Source organism: Cebidichthys violaceus, unplaced genomic scaffold (genome assembly GCF_023349555.1).
Source record: "Cebidichthys violaceus isolate CVI_PGR_0920_01 unplaced genomic scaffold, fCebVio1.0.p SCAF_29, whole genome shotgun sequence".
Classification (NCBI taxonomy): domain Eukaryota; kingdom Metazoa; phylum Chordata; class Actinopteri; order Perciformes; family Stichaeidae; genus Cebidichthys; species Cebidichthys violaceus.
In genome coordinates, this window is record NW_027176472.1 from 3,770,102 (window position 1) to 3,797,836 (window position 27,735).

The 27,735-nt window shown below is 42.5% G+C and overlaps 3 protein-coding genes across 5 annotated transcripts in view; 1 reads left to right on the forward strand and 2 right to left on the reverse strand.

Moving 5' to 3' along the window:
* Positions 1 to 27,735, forward strand: part of grm7 (glutamate metabotropic receptor 7) — a 222,171-nt gene that overhangs the window by 164,300 nt on the left and 30,136 nt on the right. For all 3 annotated transcript variants that reach the window (XM_068722229.1, XM_068722225.1, XM_068722228.1), the window contains one exon: positions 12,208 to 13,143. In XM_068722229.1, coding sequence (XP_068578330.1) covers positions 12,208 to 13,143 — 936 coding nt within the window. The remainder of the gene's footprint in view (positions 1 to 12,207; positions 13,144 to 27,735) is intronic.
* LOC137880720 (nuclear factor 7, ovary-like) lies at positions 20,701 to 23,130 on the reverse strand. Its single transcript, XM_068722231.1, has 2 exons — positions 23,019 to 23,130; positions 20,701 to 22,544 (listed from the first exon to the last, which is right to left on the reverse strand). The coding sequence occupies exon 2, from the start codon at positions 22,525 to 22,527 to the stop codon at positions 21,145 to 21,147; it is 1,383 nt and encodes a 460-aa protein (XP_068578332.1). The 5' UTR covers positions 22,528 to 22,544; positions 23,019 to 23,130; the 3' UTR covers positions 20,701 to 21,144.
* Positions 23,908 to 26,162, reverse strand: LOC137880721 (nuclear factor 7, brain-like). The gene is made up of 2 exons (XM_068722232.1): positions 26,001 to 26,162; positions 23,908 to 25,925 (listed from the first exon to the last, which is right to left on the reverse strand). Exon 2 carries the CDS (start codon positions 25,906 to 25,908, stop codon positions 24,529 to 24,531), a length of 1,380 nt encoding a protein of 459 aa, XP_068578333.1. The 5' UTR covers positions 25,909 to 25,925; positions 26,001 to 26,162; the 3' UTR covers positions 23,908 to 24,528.

A 27,735-nucleotide genomic window follows, 5' to 3' on the forward strand; every position in this document is an offset into this window, starting at 1 on the left:
TCATGTTTAGCTTCTTCGTGTTTTTAACCCGTTTTAACGGCTGAATCATTTCGTCCTTCTAACACATGTTGTAGACCCTTTCTTCTTCTTCTCTCTGACATTGTGTGCCTGACAGCTTGTCGGAGTCACAGCGGGGGTGGGGGCGGGGCTTAGCGAAGGATCAATTTGGGGCTCCTTGTCACGTCTCGGATGTCTATAATTCCAATAGAGATATCCGCCCTCATTTCTATGGAAACCGTTGAACTTAAATAATCCGTTTGAGGCTCAAACTATCAAAGTCTAGGACAAAATAAAACACTGACTCAGATCAGGGACGTTTGGGTCTTGTTCCGTCCCTCTGTACTGTAGCTGGGAGAGACAGAAGCTGTCACGACGGCACATCGGTGTCACTTCAGCAGACAAAGGTCACTGGGAGCAAACGCCACGAAGCAGACGCTGAGGAACGAGACAGGAAGAGGGGAGGAAGAGTCATTGAAATGGTTCAACATGAGGGAGAAGCATATCATTTTGGCGAAAAAGCAAACTGTGTGTGAGCAAATATAAACTATAAGGCCTCCATATTTCCCCTCTCTTTATTTACAGGCTTCAAAAGTCAATGCATGTCTTAGTGGAGCGTGACAAATATTAATATTTTTAGGATAAGTTAGGTTTATATGGAAAACAGAACAGTTTCATATCATTTAAAATGCTTAAGTTTAGTCTAAGTCATGTCAAAAATATGTATTTCATTGCAATGTTGCATACCCAATGTCCTCATTGCTTCTTTTAGCTTGTGTTTGATTACATTTTGACAAACTGTCTCCATTAAAAGTGCTGAACATGACTTTCAAGACTTCTGGTTCATTCTGGACAGACATCAGAATTCAGATTTGACAAAGTTATGACTGTGAGAAGGAGTGCAAGTATTTTGTTAATGGATGAAAAGGGCTTAATCTTCAAGCCTATTGGTGGGCAGGACGTCCGCACTGACTGTAAAATCATAGCCGCGTTTATCCCACGAATGCCGAAAAACCAGCCGTGATGCAAGTCCCCCGTAGTCCTTAAAGCATAGTCCACCTAAAAAGTGGAGTCTAGAAAGCCTCGTTTGCTTGTAGAGGTTGAAATCCCCAATCAGGGGTTCAGTTTGTCTGCACTACTGAGGGTCTGAGTGAGCTTTACGCTTCATCCACAGATGAACAGCAACAACCTCGCGTTATTCCAACTTTGGAGAATTTAGATTCAAGCAGCACCTTCAGCTTGTAGAACGGAGGGAAGATGTATGAGTCAGAGACAGATGAGGACTTCCTCATGGGACCTTGTCTTTCCTTAATCCTCCGTGACAGAAGAGGAATGACCGCTATTTGCAGCCCTCGCTTTCTTTCCCTAAAAGCATGTCCTGTGCCGCTGTTCGTCAATATCTGAAGCTAATTAGAATATTCCGGGTGTGAAATATGCTGCTACACATCTGTATATTATGAGCATGTTGTTGTTTGGCTCTTGAGAACACGTAAAGACAACGGGAGCGAAGCGGAAACTAAATCCATCGTAGAGGACGCGACGCGTTCTGATGTCCTGAGAGCCTCCCGATCTGACAGGATGATTACATCGTCGATCAAAGACGACCTCCGGAGCTCCGCGGGGAGACGCATCATTTTTATAAGCAGTGAACAGGAAGTGACCATATATGGATTGAGGAGGAGCGACGTAGAGACGCCGTATACGTCTCTGGTAGACACCTGTCAATCACTGCGTAGCCCCGCCCCTAAATCATGCCCTGCTTTATGGTGTGTTTGACTCTAAATGGAGCATAATGTACTAAATGAACATCATGCTGTATTGAAGAAGACTGTAAACTAGAGATTGAGACCATAAACTCATGTTTACAATGTTTACTGAGGGAATAAATCAAGAGAGAAGTAGAGTCATTTTAGACTAGACTTCTATACAACCAGAGGAGTCGCCCCCTGGTGGACACTGGAGAGAATGCAGCTTTAACACGTGAAGCATCGGCATAACCGGAGGTTGAAAGTAACCTCTGGCTCACAATATGAGCACAGATTTACAAATGGCAGCAACAAATATGTGTTTCCTGTTTTGTCTGAGAAAGGGACATTTTCATTTTCTTGCAGAGCAGAAAACACATTATTCCTGAAATTACACAAAACCTCATTAGCTCGAAATTACAATTTCCTTAAAAAGCATTTGGGGCTTTTTTCTTTCTTCCTTTTTTTGTTTTAAAGAGACAATATCTCACTAATGTCGCTGCAGTAAAAACTACTTTCACACTGTGTCTCCAGCTTCTGTTTGTCAGAGATCACAAATATCAGAAACAATGTTCCAAGTGTGTGTGTGTGTGTGTGTGTGTGTGTGTGTGTGTGGGGGGGGGGGGGTCTCCAGAGGAATTGACGATTAAAGGTGATTCTGACCCGGCAGCAGCAGTGAGCAGCGTTATCTGTAATGGTTTAGAAATCTGCTGCTGCTGGCCTTTCATGTCTGAAAGCCAGAGAGAGAGAGAGAGAGAGAGAGAGAGAGAGAGAGAGAGAGAGAGAGAGAGAGAGAGAAAGAGAAAGAGAGATGGAGACACAGAGAGATGGAGAGGAGAGATTGGGATGTGGGCTGAGCCTCATTAGGAGTAATGAAATCTGACCTTGATCTCTGCGAGCGATCCCTCACAGCCCCTCTAGATGTGTTATGAGAGAGAGAGAGAGAGAGAGAGAGAGACAGACAGACAGACAGACAGACAGACAGACAGACAGACAGACAGACAGACAGACAGATGACCCTCCTCCGTCACAGGTCTGGGATCAGCCGCCCAAAAATTAATTTCTCCCATTGACCTCCATTATGAAGGAGACTTCTTTAAATTGTAAACAAGCTCAGTTATTACTCTTTTTTTGTGATTTTTTTTATTACCGATGACAGATTTATATACTTATATACTTTTCCAATCTGAGAAAAAATGTTTTAATTTGTGACGTGTCGTAAAAAAAATGTATAATATATTTTTTTAGAACTAAGAATTTGAAATTATGAATCATTAATGACATCCATTTTTTGATAGCACATTTTAATGTGCTATCAAAAAAATTTTTTATTGTTGATTTAATTAAAAAATATATAAATCAACATCATAGTTAAATAGAAAACAGAAAAATAAAAATACATTGAATATAATAAAACAATATATGTCTCTCTCTCCTCACCTGTCTGTCTCTCTCTTCACCTGTCTGTCTCTTTCTCTCCTCACCTGTCTGTCTGTTTCCTCTACTGTCTGTCTGTCTCCTCACCTGTCTGTCTGTCTTCTCACCTGTCTGTTTCTCTCCTCACCTGTCTGTTTGTCTCCTCATCTGTCTGTCTCTTTCCTCTACTGTCTGTCTCTCTTTTCACCTGTCTGTCTCTTTTTTCACCTGTCTGTCTCTTTCTCTCCTCACCTGTCTGTCTGTTTCTCTCCTCACCTGTCTGTCTCTCTCCTCACCTGTCTGACTCTCTCCTCACCTGTCTGTCTGTCTCCTCACCTGTCTGACTCTCTCCTCACCTGTCTGTCTGTCTCCTCACCTGTCTGTCTCTCTCCTCACCTGTCTGTCTCTTTCTCTCCTCACCTGCCTGTTTCTCTCCTCACCTGTCTGTCTGTTTCCTCTACTGTCTGACTCTCTCCTCACCTGTCTGTCGCTCTCCTCACCTGTCTGACTCTCTCCTCACCTGTCTGTCTGTTTCCTCTGTCTGTCTCTCTCCTCACCTGTCTGTCTTTCTCCTCATCTGTCTGTCTGTCTCCTCACCTGTCTACCTCTCTCCTCTTTGGTGTCACTGTGGAACCACAGCCCAGACGTTATGTCGACAGTAGCTGCGCGCGTTAGCGTTGGTTAGCTCTCTTTTGTGTAATTAAGTTCAGCATAGCGTTGAGGAGAGCAGCCAGAGGGAACTCTATTCAGCCCTAATGCTGTTTTTCCTCCATTGACTTCCATTGCCTGAAAAATGAAGTCTGATATAGCTCCAACACTTGTGTTCTGCTCGTTGGGTTTTGCCCTGTTGTTTAACAATGTGCCTATAAATACAGATTCCCAGACTGTCCTCATAAATACAATATAAACAACAAGGGAAGCATTCGTTTCAATGGTAAATTGTTTGCCGCCGTCTGTTTTCGTTGATACTGTCTCACTTTTCATCTAAATAATATTGTGCCTGGAGTTCGCCTTGCCCCATTGAGTCTTGGGAATGCATCTGAAATGAATATAATTATTTAAATGTTCCCCCCTAACTGTAACTTTTCTTTGAAGAAGAGTTAGAAGTGTGTTTTATTCAGATTAATTCAACACCCGAATGAAAGAACAAAGGCAGTCGATTTCTCACCTGTGGTGGAAAAACACTGCACTTCCTCCCAATTAATGTACACAAGGTTTTTCATCATTTCCTTTTAAGTAATCCTGAGTCGCAGCAGGTCATCCGAGGCTGTGGCGTTTACCGCTTCAAGTAATGTTGAAACAAAAGTGAAGTACACCTCGTGTGTGTCTCCCCTGGCATTATGATTCAGGCTTAAGTGAACTGAAGATACCTTCCTCTCAGCTTTGGATCACTTTTAATCCGTCCTGTTCAGAGAGTCTGTTGTTGAAGAGAAGACGCTCTCTTTTTATCTCCTGTTTTAAAACTCTCTGTGAGTGCAACCTACAAAACAACTGCATCATTGCTCAAACAGTAACCCCACTTCTGCAGTTTCTTCAGCTCAAACAACCATCTTTACTAAACCTAAGTAAGTATTTCACCATCTTTACTAAACCTAACTAAGTATGTCACCATCTTTAACTAAACCTAACTAAGTATGTCACCATCTTTACTAAACCTAACTAAGTATTTCACCATCTTTACTAAACCTAACTAAGTATGTCACCATCTTTACTAAACCTAAGTATTTCACCATCTTTACTAAACCTAACTAAGTAAGTCTCCATCTTTACTAAACCTAAGTAAGTATTTCACCATCTTTATTAAACCTAACTAAGTATGTCACCATCTTTATTAAACCTAAGTATGTCACCATCTTTACTAAACCTAACTAAGTATTTCACCATCTTTACTAAACCTAACTAAGTATTTCACCATCTTTACTAAACCTAACTAAGTATGTCACCATCTTTAACTAAACCTAACTAAGTATTTCACCATCTTTACTAAACCTAACTAAGTATGTCACCATCTTTAACTAAACCTAACTAAGTATTTCACCATCTTTACTAAACCTAACTAAGTCTCCATCTTTACTAAACCTAAGTAAGTATTTCACCATCTTTACTAAACCTTACTAACTATTTCACCATCTTTACTAAACCTAACTAAGTATGTCACCATCTTTACTAAACCTAAGTATGTCACCATCTTTACTAAACCTAACTAAGTAAGTCTCCATCTTTATTAAACCTAACTAAGTATGTCACCATCTTTATTAAACCTAAGTAAGTATGTCACCATCTTTACTAAACCTAACTAACTATGTCACCATCTTTAACTAAACCTAAATAACTATTTCACCATCTTTAACTTAACCTAACTAAGTATGTCACCATCTTTATTAAACCTAAGTAAGTATGTCACCATCTTTACTAAACCTAACTAACTATTTCACCATCTTTAACTAAACCTAACTAAGTATGTCACCATCTTTACTAAACCTAAGTAAGTATGTCACCATCTTTACTAAACCTAACTAAGTATTTCACCATCTTTACTAAACCTAAGTAAGTATTTCACCATCTTTACTAAACCTAACTATTTCACCATCTTTACTAAACCTAACTAAGTATTTCACCATCTTTACTAAGTGTTTTCCTGTGAAGACGGAAGTTTATTTTGAAAAGCCTGTGAGCACATAACGAGCCAAAATGGACAAGCGTTGCTGTCTTTTTGTTGGAAAACTAACTTTTGGTAAGATATCACATACGAACCGTGACGTGACGATAACCTGAATGGATGCACTGAGTGGGAACCATGAAACCCTGAAACAAATTGCATTCTGAGATCTTTCAGTCTGGACCAAAGAGGTGAAGACGGGAGACGATAAAAAAAAAAAAAAAAATGATAGAAACACCACATCATGTGTGGATAAAAGGAAGGAAGAGGAACCCAATGAGCCGGAGAAGCGAGACGCCGTATGTTTTTAAAAGCAGTTTCCTGCAGTTGTGTTGTGAACGTAATGAACCAGCAGCAGAGGATCGAAGCCGATCGAAACGCGGAGGAGGAGGAGGAGGAGGAGGTGGAGGAGGTGGAGGAGGAGGTGGAGGAGGAGGACACCTGAAGAGTGGAGTTGCCCTTTTAAATTAAACAGTTAATCATAATCAATGGACTTGGACAGTTTTAACGGTTTTAGCCACGCACTGTTCTGATCCTATTTTCTTTCACCATTAATTCAGACGTCCCACACACACACACACACACACACACACACTGCTGATTGAGCATAGCGAATAGCTTTGACAGCTAATCAAAATGTGACGTCTGCTGGGAAGCTAATCGGTTCCTTACTTTTGTTGTTGTTTTTTTCATTTGCGAGCGCCGCCATGCTGTGTTTTTACCGTTGAAGCGTGCGACACTCGTCTGATTAGTCTTCTCACTCGTTGTAGTTCAGTCAGGCCTGCCGCTAATCTGCTAACTGTGTACATTCCAGTGTGAGGAGGACTAGTCAATTAATCAATTTAATCCTGATGCGCAGTCGCCGCTGTAACCACGGCGGCCGCACATTTAACGGGAAGGAAGACTCTGAATCGATTATAGTCTAAATATCTATAGATTCATTATTTCATATTTGTATTATGTTCATGTCAGTCCGGTCGGTCTTTAAATCTCAGTTCGACACCTGGACGTACGCCTGCGGGCTTTTTGACGTCACCACTAGTCTGGAGCCAATCGGGGCTCAGTATGAAACCTGAAGCCTGCAGAAGTTCATTTATTCATATGCATGTAGGCATATTGTCGTCATAGTTATTATTATTATTATTATTATTATTATTATTATTATGTGTTCTGCTGTTGTGTCGCCGGCGTAACGAAACCGACTGCGGCAGGACGGAAACGGAGAGCGTGAAGGCAGCAAGGCGGCAGGAGAGGAGGTGAGGGAGCAACAGAGGACGAGATTAGATCCTATGCGGTATCCAAGGCGACGATGCGACCCCAGTCTCCCTCCGAGGGTTTCATGAGTAGCTCGGGTCGGTTGTGAAAGGTCGCCCCCTAAAGGCCGAAACAATGTACCGCCGCGTCAGGGAAGAGACGGGGGAGGAGGAGGAGGAAGAGGAGGCAGCTAATCAAACACCACCCCACCCCCCGTGGGAAGATACCCCCTGGACCATACTTGGGGAAGTAAGGGGAGCATGGATACATGAAAAGAGACGTTGAACATCACACAAACAAATGCAGTGAAAGAGATGTTAAAAGAGAAGCCCTCACTCCTCCCTCCTCCCTCCTCCCTCCAGTATCTTTCGGAGGCCGGAACACGTTTCCCCCTTTTCCTCCTCCTCACAGGTGGTCGGTCTGTTTAGGACGCTTTACGGCGTCTTTATTCAGACAAAAGGGATCAGCTGACCCGGCAGCCGACAACGACATCGATGCGGAGCAGACGGTTTATCGACGAGCAGAGTCTGAGGAGCAAAGGGTCTGCCGGGGACTGATAAGGAAAAGCAGAGGGGGACGGAGAGAGAGAGAGAGAGAGAGAGAGAGAGACAGAGAGAGACACAGAGAGAGAGAGAGAGAGAGAGAGAGAGAGAGAGAGAGAGAGAGAGAGAGAGACAGAGAGAGAGAGAGAGAGAGAGAGAGAGAGAGAGACAGAGAGAGACACAGAGAGAGACACAGAGAGAGAGAGAGAGACAGAGAGAGACACATAGAGAGAGAGAGAGAGAGAGAGAGAGAGAGAGAGAGACAGAGAGGGAGACAGAGAGAGAGAGACAGAGAGAGACAGAGAGAGAGAGAGAGAGACACACAGAGAGAGAGAGACAGAGAGGGAGACAGAGAGAGAGAGACACACAGAGAGAGAGAGAGAGAGAGAGAGACAGAGAGAGAGAGAGAGACACAGAGAGAGAGAGAGACAGAGAGACAGAGAGAGAGAGAGAGAGACAGACAGACAGAGACAGAGAGAGACACGAGGAGGACAGGCAAACGTGGAGAACTGGTCCTCTGCAAGAGCTCAGAGGAATCAAGCGATCTACTTCCATTGTCTTTCTCGCTCCCTCTGCTCTTCCGTTGCTTTCCTAATCCCTCACCCCTCAGCTCTCTCCCCCTTCTGTCTCTTCTCTTTGCACGTCTGAGATTTTAGCGCCGTCAGTCGTTTCGGCAAACTCGCACGCCGGCGTTTTCTATCGGCAGAAGGGATTGTTGAAGAGGAAGTCAGGTGACGTTGTCATAACGACGTTGATGTTTATCTTCCAACTTTGTCTATTTGCGTCTCTAGATTCATCCTAAATCAACCAAAAGCTACCGTTAAATCATGCAGAAAACTTAAAAAATACAAAAGAACATTAGTCTTGATGTGAGTGATGAAGTGGTGAAGTTTAATGGTGATATCTACTAGTTCATGTTGTGACCCTCTTCACCTGGAGACTCTTCTAAATGTCTGGACTTTAACTAAACGTCTCTTTAAAGGAGCTTTTCTATCAATGGAGTTTTTCTCACACTCTGATCCAGAAATCTCCACTTCAGTAGTTCTGACATCCACCAAACTTCACACCTTCATTCCTCTCTGTGTGCTGAAGCTTTCTACAGAGGGCTTTGTCCACACACCACTCACACACTCATTTATATATGTATTAATAATCTAAAAATAGTTTTTTTTTTGAGTGACGCAAAGCAATTTCCAAAATTCCTCTCTGTAAAAACCTTTGACTCTAAAATGTCAACAAAATGAAACAAGAATTTAGAATCTTGCTTTATCGAATGTTCAGATTTATGTTCTGGAAATGTATGAAAATTTGCACAAATTTAATACGATTTTGCCCCTTTTTGCATGTTTAAACATAGAATTTCATAACACTTGTAACAGAATTGTACCCTATTCACCTGTAGTGTCATGTGACGTATCTTTAAAGGCCTTTTTTTTCAAAAAGAAACAAGAATTTTGAATCTCGCTTCATCCAACAACGTTCATATTTCTGTTCTTTAAATGTCTAAAATTGCTCGTTTCATTTCCTCGTCTTCACGTCAGTTGTACACTGAGGAGGCATCGTGGTCGTGTTTTACCCTTCACACTTGCACCCTCTCTCCTAGCAACTCTTCCTTGTTACAGAGCAGCCTTTTGTGCTCCTCGCATGTTTCTCTTTTTAACCTGTGAGATGGAGTCCGTGCCACGACGCTCAGTTCTCCTCATTATTTTCATCTCGTTGTCAGATGTGTCAGGACTGGACCCCGAGGTTCAGGACCTCGGGACTTAATCACCTGCTGAGGCCGATCCTCAGCCGGAGGGGCTTCTTTTCTGTCTTTTTTTTACGGGCACAAAAGTCTCAGATTTAAAACCAGAGGGACCTCTCATCCGGATCCGTCTACCAGCTGTGACACCTCCTCAAAGACCCCAGTGAATTATTGAACATGCCGCAGCGGCTGGCGGTCCTCTTGACCGCCACGAAAGGCGGGAAGACAGATGGCGCTTTTTCCTTGAAACGACTTACTCCGGCGTTGCTCCGAGCGTTCTGAATCCCATTTTCAACCTCCGGTTCTGAAAATCCCTTTTGGGAAGCCGTGAGTCATTCCGTAACCAGGCGCAGGTTTGCCACTCATCAATTCTGCGTAGCGAAAAGCTTGTTTCCTACGTGACAGACTTTTAGTACATCTCACATGCTAAACGGGGGGGGAGCATATTCACCTCGCTCTGCTGAGGAGGAGCAGCGGGGATTTGTGTCAGCCGGTCGTGTCGTCTTTTTTTTTTTTTTGTTTTTGATGCGTTGGCTGTGCGCAGAATGCAATGAAAAAGCTTAGCGGGGAAGTTGGCAAAAAAAAAGAAAGAAAAGTGGGAGCGATGGAAGGACGCGCTGGTGAATATGATCAGAAAACCTTTGTAGAAAAGAAATGAAGTAAGAGAAACGGCGTGCGGGAGGCGTCTTTCGCTTCGCCTCAGAGTCGTCCTGCTGCTTTTGGGGAAGGGAGGAGGATCAGAGGGCTGTTTTGGAGTTTGCCTTTTTTTGTTTGGCCGCGGTGCTGAAATCCTCACCATGGCCAAATACAAGCCGCCGGCTGACTCACTGTTTGCTCCACGCTGCCGTTTCTTTTCATCCCCAACTATCCCAGGTTCTCAACAGCTTTTTTTTAAGAGCCTGGGGAGAGTCTGGTTGATGGTGGGTGGCGATAACATCCAGTGCCCCCCCCCCCCCCCCCACCCCCCCCCCCCACCCTTAGGCTGCTGGAACCAAACACTGGTTCAGATTGGCCCTTGTAGATAATCTGTGTGAGGGTGTCCTTAGCGTTGTGTAATTGATCGGCTCCGGGGTCACAGAGCCATTTTGAAATCTCCCCTTTCGAATCATTTAAAAAAAAAAAGCAGCAGCAGCAGCCGCTATCTGCCAAGATAATCGACATCAATACACAACAACGTGGTTTTTTGGCCACCGTCAGTCGCTGGAGCTCCGTCCAAAGGTCTGGGCGTAGTTTCAAAAAGGAACTGTCGGGAGCTGATTTACTGATTCTTAACACTTTAGCTCACTTCCAATTCGACGTAGTAGCATATTGAAAGTTTGATATTATGGATACTTCTGACTTTATCGGATCGCTCCTCTTTCAATGAAATATTAAAAATAATTGAATGCTTCCTTTTTTTAACTTTCCGTCTGCTTCCACAGGGGTGTGGTGGAGCTTATATGCGGATAATTCAAGTATTCAAGGGGACACACACTTCCCAGCCGGCCACATATTCAAATCAATGCACATGTTGCAGAGTTGAGGCTTTTAATCACGTCGATGTATTTCGTCGAAATGCTTGTTTTTTGTCGATTTTATGAGCTTGAACAGAGGCAAACACTGTTGTTTATAGCGACACACAGGAGTAGGACCAAAGCCGGTAAACTGTATTACTACTCCAGACCAGATCCACTCCTCCTTACCATCTTACCTTTCACAATAAAAGCCCGATACGTATATACTGTAACTTGCTTTATTGATAAGTGTGTTGCAACTGCCGATATGAATAGTTTTAATGCAAAATATTCGCAGGCGAGAATCTTGCATTTTCTTGTAGGATTACTTGTCACGCTCTGCCGCTAAATCCTGCAGCGCCGATCGTCACGGAGCCGAATTGGCCGCTGAATTGAGACACAGCTGAAGGTCTGCATGAAGTATTGTTACACTAACGCTGGCATGGCGGCCCTAAATCCTTATATACGGACTGATGGACTACACACACACACACATACACACACACACACACACACACACACACACGCGCACACACACTAGACGCCGACGCCGTTGTGTTGCACATCACAAGAGAAAGGTATGACGGTAGATGAACACTTCAGTGTCAGTACGATAGAAAAGATATGGTTCACCACTGTCGTCCTCGGAGCGGACAGCCGTTTTGTTTACTCGGTATAAGTTACTCTGGGTCCAAGTTAAGTTCATGTTAAGTTTTTTTCGTTTGAAATTTGAAGTATGCTCCCTATGAAAGGTGGTGAAACTCGAGGAGCAGGGTGGGCCTTGATAACGGATCCTCCAGTTGCAGAGCGATAATTAAATGCCACCTGGCTGCAACGCTGAATAGAAATTGCAGATAACTAAGATGTCCTCTCTCAGTGCAGTACAGCGCTATGATCCAGGTGGAATTTATCCATATTGATGTTGGACTAATAGAGTATTCATTACTCATTAGGAGCAGTCAAGCTGTCAAATCAATGAGACCTTTGCTTGAGTTACAAGCCAGAGCCAAAGCAAACCCCTTGTTTAACAGCAGCGCTACACACTGCAAGATAAAAATCTCAGCTATAAATCTGAGACAGAGACACCAGAACCTCAGAGTCGATTTCTTACAATGTCATTACTTAGAAGTGGCTTCTCAGCACATTGAAGTTTTACAATGTATGGGATGTACTCGCACACCAATTTTTGTTTCAGATAATCTTTTTCCCCTTAAAAAAAAAAATTGCCTTTTTCAACAAAGTTGACATTTCAGAATTTCAGAGTGGCGGATCTTTATTGTGTTCCTATCGAGGCGCTGTGGTTCAGCAGCCGCTGATCTAACCGCTCATTGTCTCTCTTGCTCTCTCTCCTCTCCAGATCGAGGACATGCAGTGGCCTCGAGGGGAGCAGGACATTCCCAGCTCGGTGTGCAGCCTTCCCTGCAGAACCGGCGAGAGGAAGAAGGTGGTGAAAGGCATGCCCTGCTGCTGGCACTGCGAGCCCTGCGACGGCTACCAGTACCAGTTCGACGAGTTCACCTGCAAGCTCTGCTCCTACAACATGAGGCCCAATGCCAACCGCACGGCATGCCAGCCTATACCCATCATTAAGCTGGAATGGCACTCACCCTGGGCAGTGATTCCGGTCTTCCTGGCAATGCTCGGCATCATCGCTACGATCTTCGTCATGGCGACGTTCATACGGTACAACGATACGCCGATCGTCCGAGCGTCCGGCAGGGAGCTGAGCTATGTCCTCCTGACCGGGATATTTTTATGCTATATCATCACATTCCTCATGATCGCCAAGCCAGATGTTGGCGTGTGCTCGTTCAGAAGGATTTTCCTGGGTCTGGGTATGTGCATCAGTTACGCCGCCCTCCTCACCAAAACCAACCGCATCTACCGAATCTTCGAGCAGGGCAAGAAGTCAGTGACGGCGCCCAGGCTGATCAGCCCCACCTCACAGCTGGCAATCACCTCCAGCCTCATCTCAACCCAGCTGTTGGGGGTGTTCATCTGGTTCGTGGTGGATCCGCCCAACACCGTCATAGACTATGACGAGCAGAAGACCTTCAACCCGTATCTAGCCCGAGGGGTGTTGAAATGCGACATCACGGATCTTCAGATTATCTGTTCGTTGGGTTACAGCATCTTGTTGATGGTAACGTGTACTGTTTACGCTATAAAGACCCGCGGGGTGCCGGAGAACTTTAACGAGGCCAAGCCCATCGGGTTCACCATGTACACCACCTGCATCGTATGGTTGGCTTTTATACCCATCTTCTTTGGCACGGCGCAGTCTGCAGAAAAGGTAGGAACCAATGGATGAATGGATGAAAGATGAACAGCTGCATGGCTTGATGGCTGAGTGGTTACAGAATTTCACTTTCAGTAGATGGTCTGACAACACAAGGCTCATGTCCTGTTTGCAAATTGAAAAACAGTTTTGGTGTTTGAGTTACATATTCTCAAAGCTGCGCTTCTGTTTCTAATAATACATCAAAACAATGGAGACAAACCACAATATATGTAGAGTGTTTAGTTTCAAGCAAACACAGGACTTTCAACCAGGAGAACGGTGTTGGAGACCAGTGTTCGTGTCCCAAAGTGTTGTGTAGTCACTTGTTTTCCGTACCTATGTTACGTTGTTTACGTTTTACTCAGTTTATGTACTTATTGTAAGCCCAACCATGATGTTTTTCCTTAACCTAACAAAATTGTTTTTGTTCGCAATCAATGCGTTGCCTGCAACCATAGTGGAGAATCACAGTTGGGTTACCGAATGCGTTACACAGTGAGCCAAGTCGGTATGTGATGATTTGGAATGAGAACAAATTAAATTAAAACAAAACAGTGCAGAGAAAATAGAAAGAACCTCGTTGATCTGTTGTGACTGACTACCAGTTAGCTTGCCAGCTAAGGTTGTTCCCCAACTAGCAGTCCCAATAGTCACTCTGTCACCAAGCTTTCAGAACCATGTTTTCGTGAAGACACGCGGATGAATGTTGCTGTTCCAATTTTCTGGTGTGACCAAAACCTTAGCATCAAGCATCTGACCTCTGAGATTCGAGTCTGAATTGTTTGGTAACGCTCCTGCACTGTTGCACTGCAGTCTGATGAAAGTTCCTATTGTCCACAATGATACCGTAATGGATCTCCGACTGTGACTCTTCAAAGATTTTACCACCTTTCTTTCCTACGTCACTGCTGGTTTTTCTGCTGTCGGTGCATACATTTTGTTTGCCGACTCCAGGTAACCAACCCATTCTTTACATGTGACATCATACAGATTATCAGAGGTGGGACCGAGTCATTGTTTTGCAAGTCACAAGCCCTAAACTTTGAGTTTCGAGTCTCAACCAGTCATTATGAACTCTTCACCAAAAGTAATGTCGTATAAGTGTCTGTAATCTGTACTTACTCACACTTGTTTCGTTCTGCAATTGAGTTTTGTTTGACCACCATGTGGGAAGAAGTCAGCGTTGGTGTCGTTTTTTTCCAACTGGTGCTCAATAATGTAATTCTAGTTCTTCATGGTTCTTTCCTGCAACTGGTGATGAATGGGATCAAGCATTTCAAAGTCGAAAGGCTCAAGTCCAAGTGAAGCCACAAGTCACTAGTATTAAAGTAAAATGTGAGTTCTAAGTTCTAAGTTCTTTGTTGAGTCAGGTCCAAAGTCATCAAGTCATCATTTGCGACTGGAGTCTGACTCGAGTACAAGTCATGTGACTTAAGTTCTACACCTCTGCTGATTATTGATTATGCAGTCAAAGGTTTTAAACTTCAATACACTCACACATAGTGAATAAGTCAGTTCAATTTGCAGAGATGCATCAAGTCAGTTTTTTTTTTGTGGAGCTAAATTCATTGAGTCTTCATGACTTTCATTATCAGCCACAGTAAAATAGCATTATATAATAACACATCCCTGTCTACCTCAGTTTAAAAACAGGAGAATCACGCACACAGTCACTCTGTCATGCTGCAATTAATACTCACCAACAAATCACAATATAGCGAAAATCCATGTCGAGCAGAGAATTACTGCATCATTCATAATGGGCGACTATCACTGTTGTGTCCCATTTTATCAGCCTAAAGGCTTCCAGACGAACCTGATCTGCCACTAGAAAATAATCTCATCCTCATTCGAGCAGAGAGAGGAAGGCTTCGTTATGAAACCCAATGATCCACATGTTGCAGTGAAATGACACCAACGTAAAAAGAAGAAAGAAAAGGCAGTTGCAATGTTCTTGTGTATAAATGGAGATGGAATTTAAAGCGCATGTGGTTGGTAAATGACTGCATGTAGAGAGAGCGACATATTACTTATTGTCTGTTTGTTTACGACCCCAGATCTTGTTTGCTCTCATCGGCCACTCTTGTCCTGATGAAGCAATTTCTGTGGGTAGATTTAATAAAAGACAACAGCTGCAATCCCCAGGTGTTACCACTCCTCAGAGACTCGCCATGATTGTGTTGTTGTCTCTCTCCTTTGGGGTTTCAAAAGGTTTTAAAAACTCCCAGAGGCTGACACAAAGTGGCCCACTTTCATCCAAGGCTCAAACTGAAAATGTGTTATAACGTGAGTAAGTTATAGGATGGAGGTAACTCGTTGGAACAGTTTAACGGTTTCTTATAAATAGTGTATGGCCTTCAAGTCTGATCACATTTTTATAAAAGCTATTGCCAAATGAAAAGAGTCTCTGCATTTAGGCCTTTAAGAAATGCGGAATGCAATCTGCTAAACAGTGTTAATAAGCTTTAGCAAATACCAATTATGTAAGCTCTCTTAAACTGGTCCATGTCCCCACAGATCTGTTTAACATCTGTTTGTTGTTTTTGGATACTTAAAAATGTATTAATGACATTTTACTGAATCCATACACACAAAGTGGGCATCACTTGCATGTTTTCTTTATTACAGTTTCTTTACAATTAGTTACACACATTTCTCTATACTGAGTTTACTTCAAATTATTGCTATTTAAAATGCAATTACAATAATTTGAACCAAAATATAATTAGTTTACAGAAAAGTATTAATATGTGCTGTATGGAGTGTCTCAATTGATGATTAGAGGAGAAGGGAACCATAAGCTGTCAGGGTAATTGAGATATATACATTTAAAAACGTATTGAGGAAATATAGCAGCGTGTCGTCAGCGTAGAAGCGAATGCATTTAATGACCGCAATTTATAAATTTCATGAATTGTTTTCTCACTCAAACTCAACTTCCACCAAACTTCTGCGTATTTACACTTCATTTTACACGTGTCCTCTTAAAAAATGTATGTTGTTAAACTGTTGTGCTGAGCTGCATGTTACATGCAGCAGTGTCTCCTCAACGTCGCACCTTCTGTCCTCCATGTGTCCTTGCCTCCTTTCTAACCTCTTTCACTCTTTTATAGTGGTCATCCAGGAATGACATGAGGCACTGAACGGTGCATGGCCCAATCACCTCTTTGTGAACTTTTTTTTTGCTCCTTTTCTTACTATTTTTGACGTAGAAGAATGTTGCAAATTTCTCTTTTAAAAATGGCGTGCAACCGTGTAAAAAGGAGTTTGAATACACAGGTTTGGCGATGGTCGAGTTTGAGTTCTCATAATTTGCTGTGGTCACTGAAAGCAAAGTCAAAGCAGTGAAAAGTTGAGTCCAACTGTGTGAAGAGTTGTGAGAAATTGAAAAAAGATTTGTAAAAAGGAGCCACGTCAGGTTCGGCTTACGGGCTTTTCTTGATGCGACGGACTTCTGTGGTATTACCAGAATTTATATGACATTTTGATTAAGCACAAATACCTTTCTAATACCTAAGTTTACAGTGATTGACAGTTTGGTAAGGAACTGTAAACCCAGCCAGAGGCAGAGATTACGAATTATCTGCTGTTCCTAACATCCCTCAGGCCCAGGTAAGAATGTCCGGTTTGACACGGTGAGCTCCGGACTTTGATCTTTGGCAGTCATTTGAAAACCTAAGCTTCTCTGCTCGGCACTCAGCATTGAAGGGATGGATTGGGGTAAACCCTTCTGATGGACTTGTGTCCTGTCCACAGGGATACACTTGTCCACCTAAACTGCTTTGGGCCACAGAGGCAGCTGATAAGCTCCCAGCCTCTGAGCTGCCTAACAGGGCTGTCAGTGCACGGTGAGGGGAATCCTGCAGCCTGTGGCACTGAGTTCCAACAGCACACACTTAAAGTTTTCAACCTTTAGTATTGACTCATATACGTATTTTTTTTTTCCTAAAGGGGAAGGTGTTTGTGACAGCTGTACAACCAAGCTGCTTTCTCTCTGGTAGTTCAGTTAATTTTGTTTGGACACAAGATAAAATTAGTCCACACTGTTTTCCAACTAACTCACTGATTGTCACCATGTTGTTTTTTTTGCAACCAATGAACAGAGGTTACCATATTTGGAATGTGGAGGAGTGAAGTAGAGACGGTGTATATGTCTCTAATAGCTGTAGCGACCTGTCAATCACTGTGTAGCCCCGCCCCTAAAGAATCCCCTGCTTTATGGTCTGTTTGACTCTAAATGGACCAAAATGTACTAAATAAATATCATGCTGTATTGAAGAAGACTTGAAACTAGCGATTGAGACCATAAACTCATGTTTACAATGTTTACTGAGGGAATAAATCAAGAGAGAAGTAGAGTCATTTTAGACTAGACTTCTATACGACCAGAGGAGTCGCCCCCTGGTGGACACTAGAGAGAATGACAGTATAAGACACTTCCGCATCGGCTTCACTCGGCAGAACCGGAGGTTGCCGTCTGGGTCTAACCTGGTTAACGACTGCCTATATGTTGGAAGCATGTGGCCAGATCAACACATTGCGCTTTTAAAGAAGTTAGTGAATTAAGAACATGTAACAAAGTCGTGTAAAAAAAACGCATGATATGAAAGGTCACAAAGACGTGATAAGGTGCATTAATGTACTTCATATTAAAGAGGTCTTGGGTCTGTCTTGTAAAAAGAATCTTGCAGTCGAAAGAAAAAGCAGGAGGTAGATAGGACGTCTGTGGGGAAGCCAGAGATAAAGCAAGAAAGTACAGAGTGAGCCGCCGTGGTGTAAATTGGGGAGACTGGGGAGGAAAAAAAAGGAAGGAGAGCACAGTGGTTGAGAGGAAAAAAAGAGAGGATGGAGAAGAAGAGAATGACAGGGAAACAGAGACGACAACAGAGAGACGGATATTGAAAGAGGACAGATATATACGGATGTGTCTGATATCCGGATGGCTCCGAGGCTTTTCCCTGCAGCCCCGCAGAGATGCAGACTGAGAGTGATGCTGCATCGTTAGGATGAAGGTCTCATCTGTAGAGAGAAAGGGGAATAAGAGAACTTTTAAATTTTTATTTTAAACTTTCTTAATTTACTTACATCACATTAAAAACTAAACTGCAACAAAGTCTTGGGAGAAAGGGAAATTAACACAACTCAAGTCCAAAGAATACCACAAATATTTGCAACAGCAGATGCTGATGAACAAATTGTTCTTTAAATTGTAATTATTGTAATCAACTTGTGTGTGTGGAGGGCAATGATACCGTGTGAGATGAAAGGTGCATGCAGCTTCCTGTTGTAAAAATAACAGGAAGTTAGTGATTGTAGTTTGTCAGCAGAAACACATGGATCATAGAGGATGTCAAGGTGCTTTAAAAAAAACAACAATAGATTTCTGCAATTTAGGTAAAAAAAAATAAAAATCACACTACTTGCTCTTGGAGGCATAACTCAGTCGAATCCCAACACACAGACATGATGCATGACTTTCAGATTCAGTGTGACTTACATTTTTCTGAGGATATCTTAATGTCTGATGCCCATCGAGAATAGACATCCATAAATCCAGTTAGAAATCATAGGAAAAAGACGCTGCAGAAGTTGCCTGAGAACCATCATGAATACGTTTTCTTTAGTGTCAAAGTAACGTAGGTACACTGCAAATATCATAGATAATTCAGTATACTTTATATGGAGTCTTCATCAACGGTGCCAATATATGGAAACAGTTTCTCATTGATAACATGTGTGTGAAGGTGTATATGAACTTGGGAAGACCATGGACAAAGACTTTCAGTTGGCCGCAAACTTGCAAAGAGGGGGAGGCGGGGCTTTACCCTCGCTGTTTCTCAGAAGATGAGATCTGATGATCTGCTGACCTGGACTAAAGACATTGTGTGATGGTAGAAGGATCACTCTGAGGAACAGTTGTAACTTTCTTTACCAATGATCTGACAAAGGCGCAGCCGATGAGTTGAGAGTTTCGGCATGGTGACCTGAGGATTTCATCTTTACTTTTTATGGACCACCTGGTTGTGCTGGGTTTATCAGGCCGTGACTTCTAGTGAGTACTGGGCCAGTTTGAAACTGATTCAGAAATGGTTGAGATGAGAGTGGGAAGTCTCACTGTTCCAACTGAAGGAGTTCTAGTGTCTTGATGTGTTGAACAAGAGGAGCGTGAGGTTGAGATGCTGAGCGGTGCAACAGTCTGTTGTGGTGAAGAGTTGGGAGTTCCTGAAGCTCTTGATTTACCTTTTGATCATCGTTCCGAACCATCAGGGATCCAAGCAGCTGAAATTCACTTCCTTGGCAGGGTGTCTGGGCCCAGCTTTAGAGACGAGTTGAGGAGCTTGGACATCCAGAAGGAACTCATAGAATCACTGCTCCCTGAGTATCGCTGTTCCTTCTCATTGAAAGAAATCAGTGAGGCATTCAGGTGCCTTGTGAACGCCTCCCTGTCGATGTTTTCCAAGTAGAACTCACACATCAATTGTGGCAAAGCCAGCTACCCACATATTCTGACTACAATGAACTCAGTGAAAAACAAACAAATAAAATCACTACATACACTATATGTATATAGATACATATGTAGATATTGACAGTGTGAGTTTAGTAATCCCCTGTAATTTTTATGAAATGAAAATTTATGATGAACATTCAATGAACAAAACACATGAAGATATGTTCACTATATATTTTTATTTTGATCACTGTTATCAGATCTACAGTTTATATAATAATCACCACTGTTTTATTTTCTTTGTTCATAATTTTCCTTTATTTGATTTGGCATCACATATCTCTTTACATTTCATTCACATAAACCACACTGAAATTGCAAAAAATCAATTTATACAACAACAATATGTATCCAGTTATAAACACAACAAACTACAACAAAATGACATATATATACGTATATTACTGTACTAGTACATCATCACTACCAAAATTCTGCTAAATTAATCACGCTAAAAACCAAGAAGACAATATTTTATTTTTGATGAAAAGCAGAAATGAATGTACTTTCAGCATGAATATTTATGAATCATAAATGTTAAATCACCAGCATTACATAAAGTCTGAACCCAAACTGAAACATCCACCTGAAAGTTGAAATGTCCACCGTAAATAGAACTCCTCCTCTGACTGAATAACTAACAGCAGAACTCTACTGAAGGAAAACACTTTTACAGACAGAATCTTCTGTTCTTCATTACATCAAGTAGAACATTCCTGATTTGATTCTTTACTTGGAGCCAATCAGCTTCCACAATGTGGTTTCCGATCTTAATGGCTCCACGCACACAAGTAGAAACAACAATTTAAAATGACACGTTACCGATAAAAAGGAAAAGACTAAACAATCCAAAAATATAGATCAGAGACTAAGTAAAGTCATTTTACAGCTGACAACAGAAAACTGTACAAAAAACGAATATATCAATTAATCAACATAAGTATGTTTGGCACAATGAGTACCGCACACTTACTTGTGTTTTAGTGTGTAGTGTAAATATATATTTATATTTATTTATAACAGGCCCCAACAAAAGATTCAAATTGCCCCCTCAACAAAATGCCCCTGTAACATCAAGAACTTGCAGAAAACTACATGTATTTTATAAAGGTATTGTTTGCTATAATCCCCTGCAAAGGCCAACAAATCTCAGTGATGGTTTTCTTTTCTTTTTTCTTGTGAAATAGTCAGCAGCAATCTATAATAAATGATATGCTTATTCTACATAAACTACAAAAAAAAAACTGAATTTGAAAATGATATTAGTAATTTCTGATTATCTTTGGTATTTTTGTCATATACAGATATGCAATGAGGATTGCTGGGTAATAAGTTTAACTCTGAACTCTATTGGATCACGTGAGATGATGTGATGTAGCTAGTTTTGGTGCAAGTCTATACAAAGATACACCTTTTCTTATTATGCAGTCAGTGGGGTTAGGCTCAGACCTGGGGGTGATGTGACCCTTTTATGAGTAACATAATAAACATAATCCTCCTCCTCATCTCTTAACTGCCACATAGACCTCCAGTGGTGTTAACTTCAGTTTGTCTTTAGCACCAATGAATGGAAACATCCTCTCAGTGAAAGTGTGTGTGAAGGTGTGTATGTGTGTGTTAGTATCAGGATCAGAGAACGACAGCTTTCTTCTGTTCCAGTCCAGATTCACTCTGATCCTCTGGAGCTTCTTCTGCACTAAGAGATCAGTGAGTCGACCTGGTGGTGAACATGCGTAATATTTATCTTGATAGAACACTATTCTCCACAATCCAGACTGTATTTGTCCCTTCCTCTGGACAGACTCTGCTAACACACCAAGTAACCAGAATGTACTGTCTCCTACCTCGACATCCCAGCTGTGAGTTCCTGAGTTAAATCCCTCAGAGCCCAGAACAAAGCAGCGTTCATCAATCCTCTCTGGATTATCAGGAAGCTGCTGTCTCTCTCCTCGTCTCACACTGGTCAGATCTTCAGACAGGATGAGTCTTGGATCTGCAGTGTTTGGGTCCAGAATCACAGGAGTGTAGGAGACCATGTCCTTCATCTTGTTCCAGATGTTGTAGGTCAGGTTGCCCAGGTGTTTGGCCTCGTCTATCAGAGCTCCTGAGAGCAGCTGTGGATCCTCCAGCAGGGGGCGCTGCTGGACTCTTTCCACTGCAGCCTCATAGTTGTTCAGGAATGAGACGTCTTCAGCTCTCAGCTCGTCCTCTGTGGCTCTGACTGTGTCTGAAAGAGCTGCTATCTCTCTGCTCAGAGCCTCCATCTTCTCCTTCATCATCTGACTCTTCTGCTCCTCTTCCTCCCTCAGTGCAGCCATCCTGGCCTCCTCTTCCTCCTCTAGAAACTGGTGAAGCTTCTTAAACTGCTCCTTAATCTTCCTCTCTGTGCGTCGGGCCTGGACCTTCATGTGTTCTGTTGTTTGATCAGACTTCACTTTAACTTCTTCAAAAACCTTTAACTTCTCCTTTAAGGGCTCCAGAGTTTCCTGAAGGTTCTTCTTGTGTTGTCGAGCAGCTTCATCGATGGGTCTGAATCTGTGGTCGCTGTGTTTCTCTGAAACACTGCAGACGACACACACTGGCTGCTGATGGTCCAGACAGAAGAGTTTGAGTTTCTCAGAGTGCAGACTGCAGAGAGGCTCTGAAGCTCTCTGATCTCTCTGCAGTAAGAAGGACTCACACAGGTTCTTTAACACCAGGTTAACAGGTGGATGTTCCTTTGAAGATCTTCTCTTACAAACTGGACACTCCTGAGTTGGTTTCTCTCTCCACCAGCTCTTCAGACAGTCTTTACAGAAGCTGTGGCTACATGACAGAACAACAGGATCTCTGAAGACTTCATGACAGACCGGACAGCAGAGATCCTCCTCTAATCTGGAAGACATTTTGTCTCTGAGTGAAGCTGAAAACACAGAAAGTACATCAGTCATGGCTCCAGTTCATGACCACTTATATTTTTACAATTAATTAAATTCACAACGTGACAATTAATGTGACAAAATGACCAGATGTCCCGCATTTTATATTTAACACACACATAGGCTATTATAAATTGTAATTAAGTACTATACAAATAAAGAGTGATATATACTGTATATGACTGATTGATATATAGTCTATACACACAAACACAGTCCTGTCTGTCTATATGACAACATGTAAATCAGTGATCAATTGAAGATGCAGCTGTTTGCTTTTGTAAACTTCATGTCAGGATTAAAGCCGTTGAATTGGATGAAGCCGAAATTCACAACAGAAACAAAAGTATCAGGTGAATGTCATGAAGTAATGTGGTTAGAACAGAGCCTTAGGAGGAAATGAGAAAGAGCCACTGAAATCTACTTTATGTTTGAGTCGTGTTATCAGTCAAACTCACATTCAGTGTGTGGAGCGTCAGCAGGTTGAAGCAGCAGTGTTGTAGTTTTCCTCTTTTCTCTCCTGTAGCTGAACTCACTCAGAGGAAGTTGTTAGTTTGGTCTGAAGGTGAATCTGATTGTCTGTTTTCAGTCTGTGTGTCTCTTTAGTGAGGAAGAATCACAAACTGTTTGTCTCAGGTGAGTCAGGTGAGGGGTGGAGCTTTGGCACATCTCCTCTGATGAATGGTGTTGCTTCACTGTTTAACTGTCCTCACTTGTAGCACAGGGGTGTGTCTCATTCCAAACCACTGATTCACTGCTGGATATGTAGACTGATAGTGTCAGTGACAGCAGCTATGGAATATCACCAGTAATAGAATATTGAATGTGAAGAGCTACCATGGGACATTTTAGAAAAATGGTATCAAAAGTTTACATCAGGAAGAATGTTATTCACTACAGACAGACATCAAGGATGGGTCTGTTCCATTTAGACTGTGACACAACAAGTCTCTACAGGTTCACTGATCAACACTAACAATCATGATTATGTCAGAATATTTAAACAATCAAAACACATGACAATATTTTTTCCCTCTCCCTTACTATTCATTGGAATAATGTAACAGAGGTTACAATAGTGTAACCCAGGTTCTATGAGCACAGGCAGCGCCAACTCTATGGGAATACTTTCCTCCAATGACATATGTTTTTATTTTGATCACTATTATCAGATCTACAGTTTGTATAATAATCACCACTGTTTTATTTTCTTTGTTCGTAATTTTCCTTTATTTGATTTGTCGTCACATATCTCTTTACATTTCATTCACATAAGCCACACTGAAATTGGAGAAAAATCCTTCATACAGATCAATTTATACATAACAACAACAATATGTATCCAGTTATAGACACAACAAACTACAATAAAATGACAGGTTTCACAGTCAGTGAAGACAGAGCCTGTAAATATACAGTTTATAACACAAATATATGACTAAACTTTATTTATATTATAAAATATCTTTTGTTTTGTCCAATCAAAGTAATCTCAGTCATTCAGTCAGCAGAGAAACTGAATTGATATCTTCATACAGATTACTGAAATCATCGTTAAAAAAAAAAAGGAAAGAAAGTTAGGTTGTTCGTATAGTTTTGTTTACATGAATCATAAGAAATCTGTATTTTCATTTGTAATATGATTCTAACAACATTTAGGTTTCTGGTCACCTGTGATGCAGGTGTGTCTTGATCTCATTTCTCTACTGACAATCAAATTTCAGAAACTTGGATCAGGTGTTTACGTGCCACCTTTTCTTCCACCCTGAACTATGGAGCAGGATTTGGGGTAAGCGAGGGAACGTCAGGGATCACCCTGGGTTTCACTTCTTACCGACAGATCAGATCAGTGTATCTCTAGTTTCCTGTCACCGCTTGCTGCCGAAAAGTAAAAACATAGAGACACAGGATGTACATTTTTAAAGAGGTCAATAACTGATAATCACCACCTTCAAACTAAAGTCCCTATCAGACCTGTTGTTTTGACACATAGACCTTCAGTGGTGACATCTTTACTTTATCTCTGGTGTGAATGTATGGAAACATCCTCTCAGTGAAAGTGTGTGTGAAGGTGTGTATGTGTGTGTTAGTATCAGGATCAGAGAACGACAGCTTTCCTCTGTTCCAGTCCAGATTCACTCTGATCCTCTGGGGCTTCTTTTGCACTAAGAGATTAGTGGATGGACCTGGTGGTGACCATACTGAGTATCCACCCTCATAGAACCCTATTCTCAATAATCCAGACAGTATGCGTCCCTTCCTCCGGACAGACTCTGCTAACACACCCAGTCTCCAGTTTGTACTGTCTCCAACCTGGACATCCCAGCTGTGAGTCCCTGAGTTAAATCCCTCAGAGCCCAGAACAGCGCAGCGTTCATCAAACCTCTCTGGATTATCAGGAAGCTTCTGTCTCTGTCCTCGTCTCACACTGGTCAGATCTTCAGACAGGATAATTGCTGGATCAGAAGTGTTTGGATCCAGAATCACAGGAGTGTAGGAGACCATGTCCCTCATCTTGTTCCAGATGTTGAAGGTCAGGTTGCCCAGGTGTTTGGCCTCGTCTATCAGAGCTCCTGAGAGCAGCTGTGGATCCTCCAGCAGGGGGCGCTGCTGGACTCTTTCCACTGCAGCCTTGTAGTTGTTCAGGAATGAGACGTCTTCAGCTCTCAGCTCGTCCTCTGTGGCTCTGACTGTGTCTGAAAGAGCTGCTATCTCTCTGCTCAGAGCCTCCATCTTCTCCTTCATCATCTGACTCTTCTGCTCCTCTTCCTCCCTCAGTGCAGCCATCCTGGCCTCCTCTTCCTCCTCTAGAAACTGGTGAAGCTTCTTAAACTGCTCCTTAATCTTCCTCTCTGTGCGTCGGGCCTGGACCTTCATGTGTTCTGCTGTTTGATCAGACTTCACTTTAACTTCTTCAAAAACCTTTAACTTCTCCTTTAAGGGCTCCAGAGTTTCCTGAAGGTTCTTCTTGTGTTGTTGAGCAGCTTCATCGATGGGTCTGAATCTGTGGTCACTGTGTTTCTCTGAAACACTGCAGACGAGACCCACTGGCTGCTGATGGTCCAGACAGAAGAGTTTGAGTTTCTCAGAGTGCAGACTGCAGAGAGGCTCTGAAGCTCTCTGATCTCTCTCCAGTAAGAAGGACTCACACAGGTTCTTTAAAGCAAAGTTAGGAAGTGGTTCCTTTGAAGATCTTCTCTTACAAACTGGACACTCCTGAGTTGGTTTCTCTCTCCACCAGCTCTTCAGACAGTCTTTACAGAAGCTGTGACTACATGACAGAAGAACAGGATCTCTGAAGACTTCATGACAGACCGGACAGCAGAGATCCTCTAATCTGGAAGCCATTTTGTCTCTGAGTGAAGCTGAAAACACAGAAAGTACATCAGTCATGGCTCCCCTCCTCCTCTACTAACTTCTCTGTTTTTAGTCAAACTCACATTCAGTGTGTGGAGCGTCAGCAGCTTGAAGCAGCAGTGTTGTAGTTTTCCTCTTTTCTCTCCTGTAGCTGAACTCACTCAGAGGAAGTTGTTAGTTTGGTCTGAAGGTGAATCTGATCGTCTCTCTTTCAGTCTGTGTGTCTCTTTAGTGAGGAAGAATCACAAACTGTTTGTCTCAGGTGAGTCAGGTGAGGTGTTTTTCATTTCAAAGTTCAATATAACACCTACCACACCTCTAAAAGTTACTGATTAACAGACGCCTTCTCATTTTTATCAGTAAAATACGGAAGATTATAGTTTCATGGAGCTCATGAAATAACATTCACTGGGGCAGTTGTTTAGTTTAGATGGAGCTTGTCACTGTAAGAAGTTTGAGGTCCACAAAGGAATACTTTTTATCTGGTTATTAGGCACATTGATGCAGATATCAACATAAACTAAACTAAATCAGATGAGAGCGTGTTTCAGGTGTTCAAGGTGCTGTAAATGTGCATATTTTCTCAAAGAACTAGAGACGAAGTGAAAATACACAAAGCACAGAACTTTAAACAAATTCTGATTTGTTTAACAGATTCTGCCACTTGTTTGGCAAATCACCCGATCCACATGTCCAGCCTTGCAAGTGGTGTGACCCCCAAGACCACGTTTCATTATATTTTTATACCTGATACACCTTGTGCAAAAGAGCCCTGATTGTGTGACTGTAGCTGATCAGCATGTGGTGGTGAGTTGGATCCATTGGCCGGATCGACCGAGAGGTTAACTATAGGTACAGGTTCCTCAGCCAGGAACCTGGCCTTGAGGTCTTTAACTTCCACTGGTAGATACATTTTTCCTGGATCTTGGGAAAAGCTGGGGGACATAGAAGAGGGCCATGTTAAGAGCTCAGTTGTCCGGAGTTGTGACCAGATGGTTGTGGCTGCCTTTTGGCAACCAAAGAACCCCGCTGGTGAAAGAGACCACCAAGCTGAAGGAGGAGGTATTTCGGGCTTGGCTGCCCCAGAGGACTCCTGAAGCATCAGTGAGTTATCAGGAGTCCAGAAGAATGTCTGTTTCTGTGGTTGCAGAGGTCACAGAGGTTCTGGCAAACTGTCAGGTGAAACAGGAAGGGGATGCAAGGCTTAGCACAAGCTGTTTTTCAGAGGGGGAGGAGGTCTGCTCAACCGGACTGAAGACATTGTCAGACCGTTGAAGGACGAATCTGAGGAACTGCTGACACCATCTGGTCTTTTTCTTCAGAGGTCACTGAAGTAGCTAAAAAGCTCTACATTGTCAAGTGCGTCAAAGTTGATTTACCCTGAAGTTCTGAAGCCTTTGGACATTATAACGCTGACTTGTCGCGTTGCCCGTGTTAAGATACCGGAGGGGGTTTTGCAAACTTGTGGACCATAAAGCAGGGTATGCTTTAGGGGCGGGGCTTACTGTGATTGACAGGTCTCTACCAGAGCCATATACGGCGTCTCTACATCACTCCTCCTCAGTCCAAATATGGTCACTTCCTGTTCACTGGTTGGAAAAAGTCAAGATGGCGACGGCCAAATCGGCAAACTTAAGACATCAGTCCACAAGCCAATGAGGTGATGTCACGATGACTATGTCCACTTCTTATAGACTACCACTAATAAATGAGTTTTCTGTGAAGACGGAAGTTTATTTTGAAAAGACATCTTACGAATAGTTATACGAGGACTATCCTCGGATTTGAATCCATGGATTTGATTGAGACATTTGGACT

Bases quoted from the DNA above. Each gene is read 5' to 3' on its own strand.
- LOC137880721 (XM_068722232.1), bottom strand. From the start codon at position 25,908: ATGGCTTCCAGATTAGAGGATCTCTGCTGTCCGGTCTGTCATGAAGTC.
- LOC137880720 (XM_068722231.1), bottom strand. From the start codon at position 22,527: ATGTCTTCCAGATTAGAGGAGGATCTCTGCTGTCCGGTCTGTCATGAA.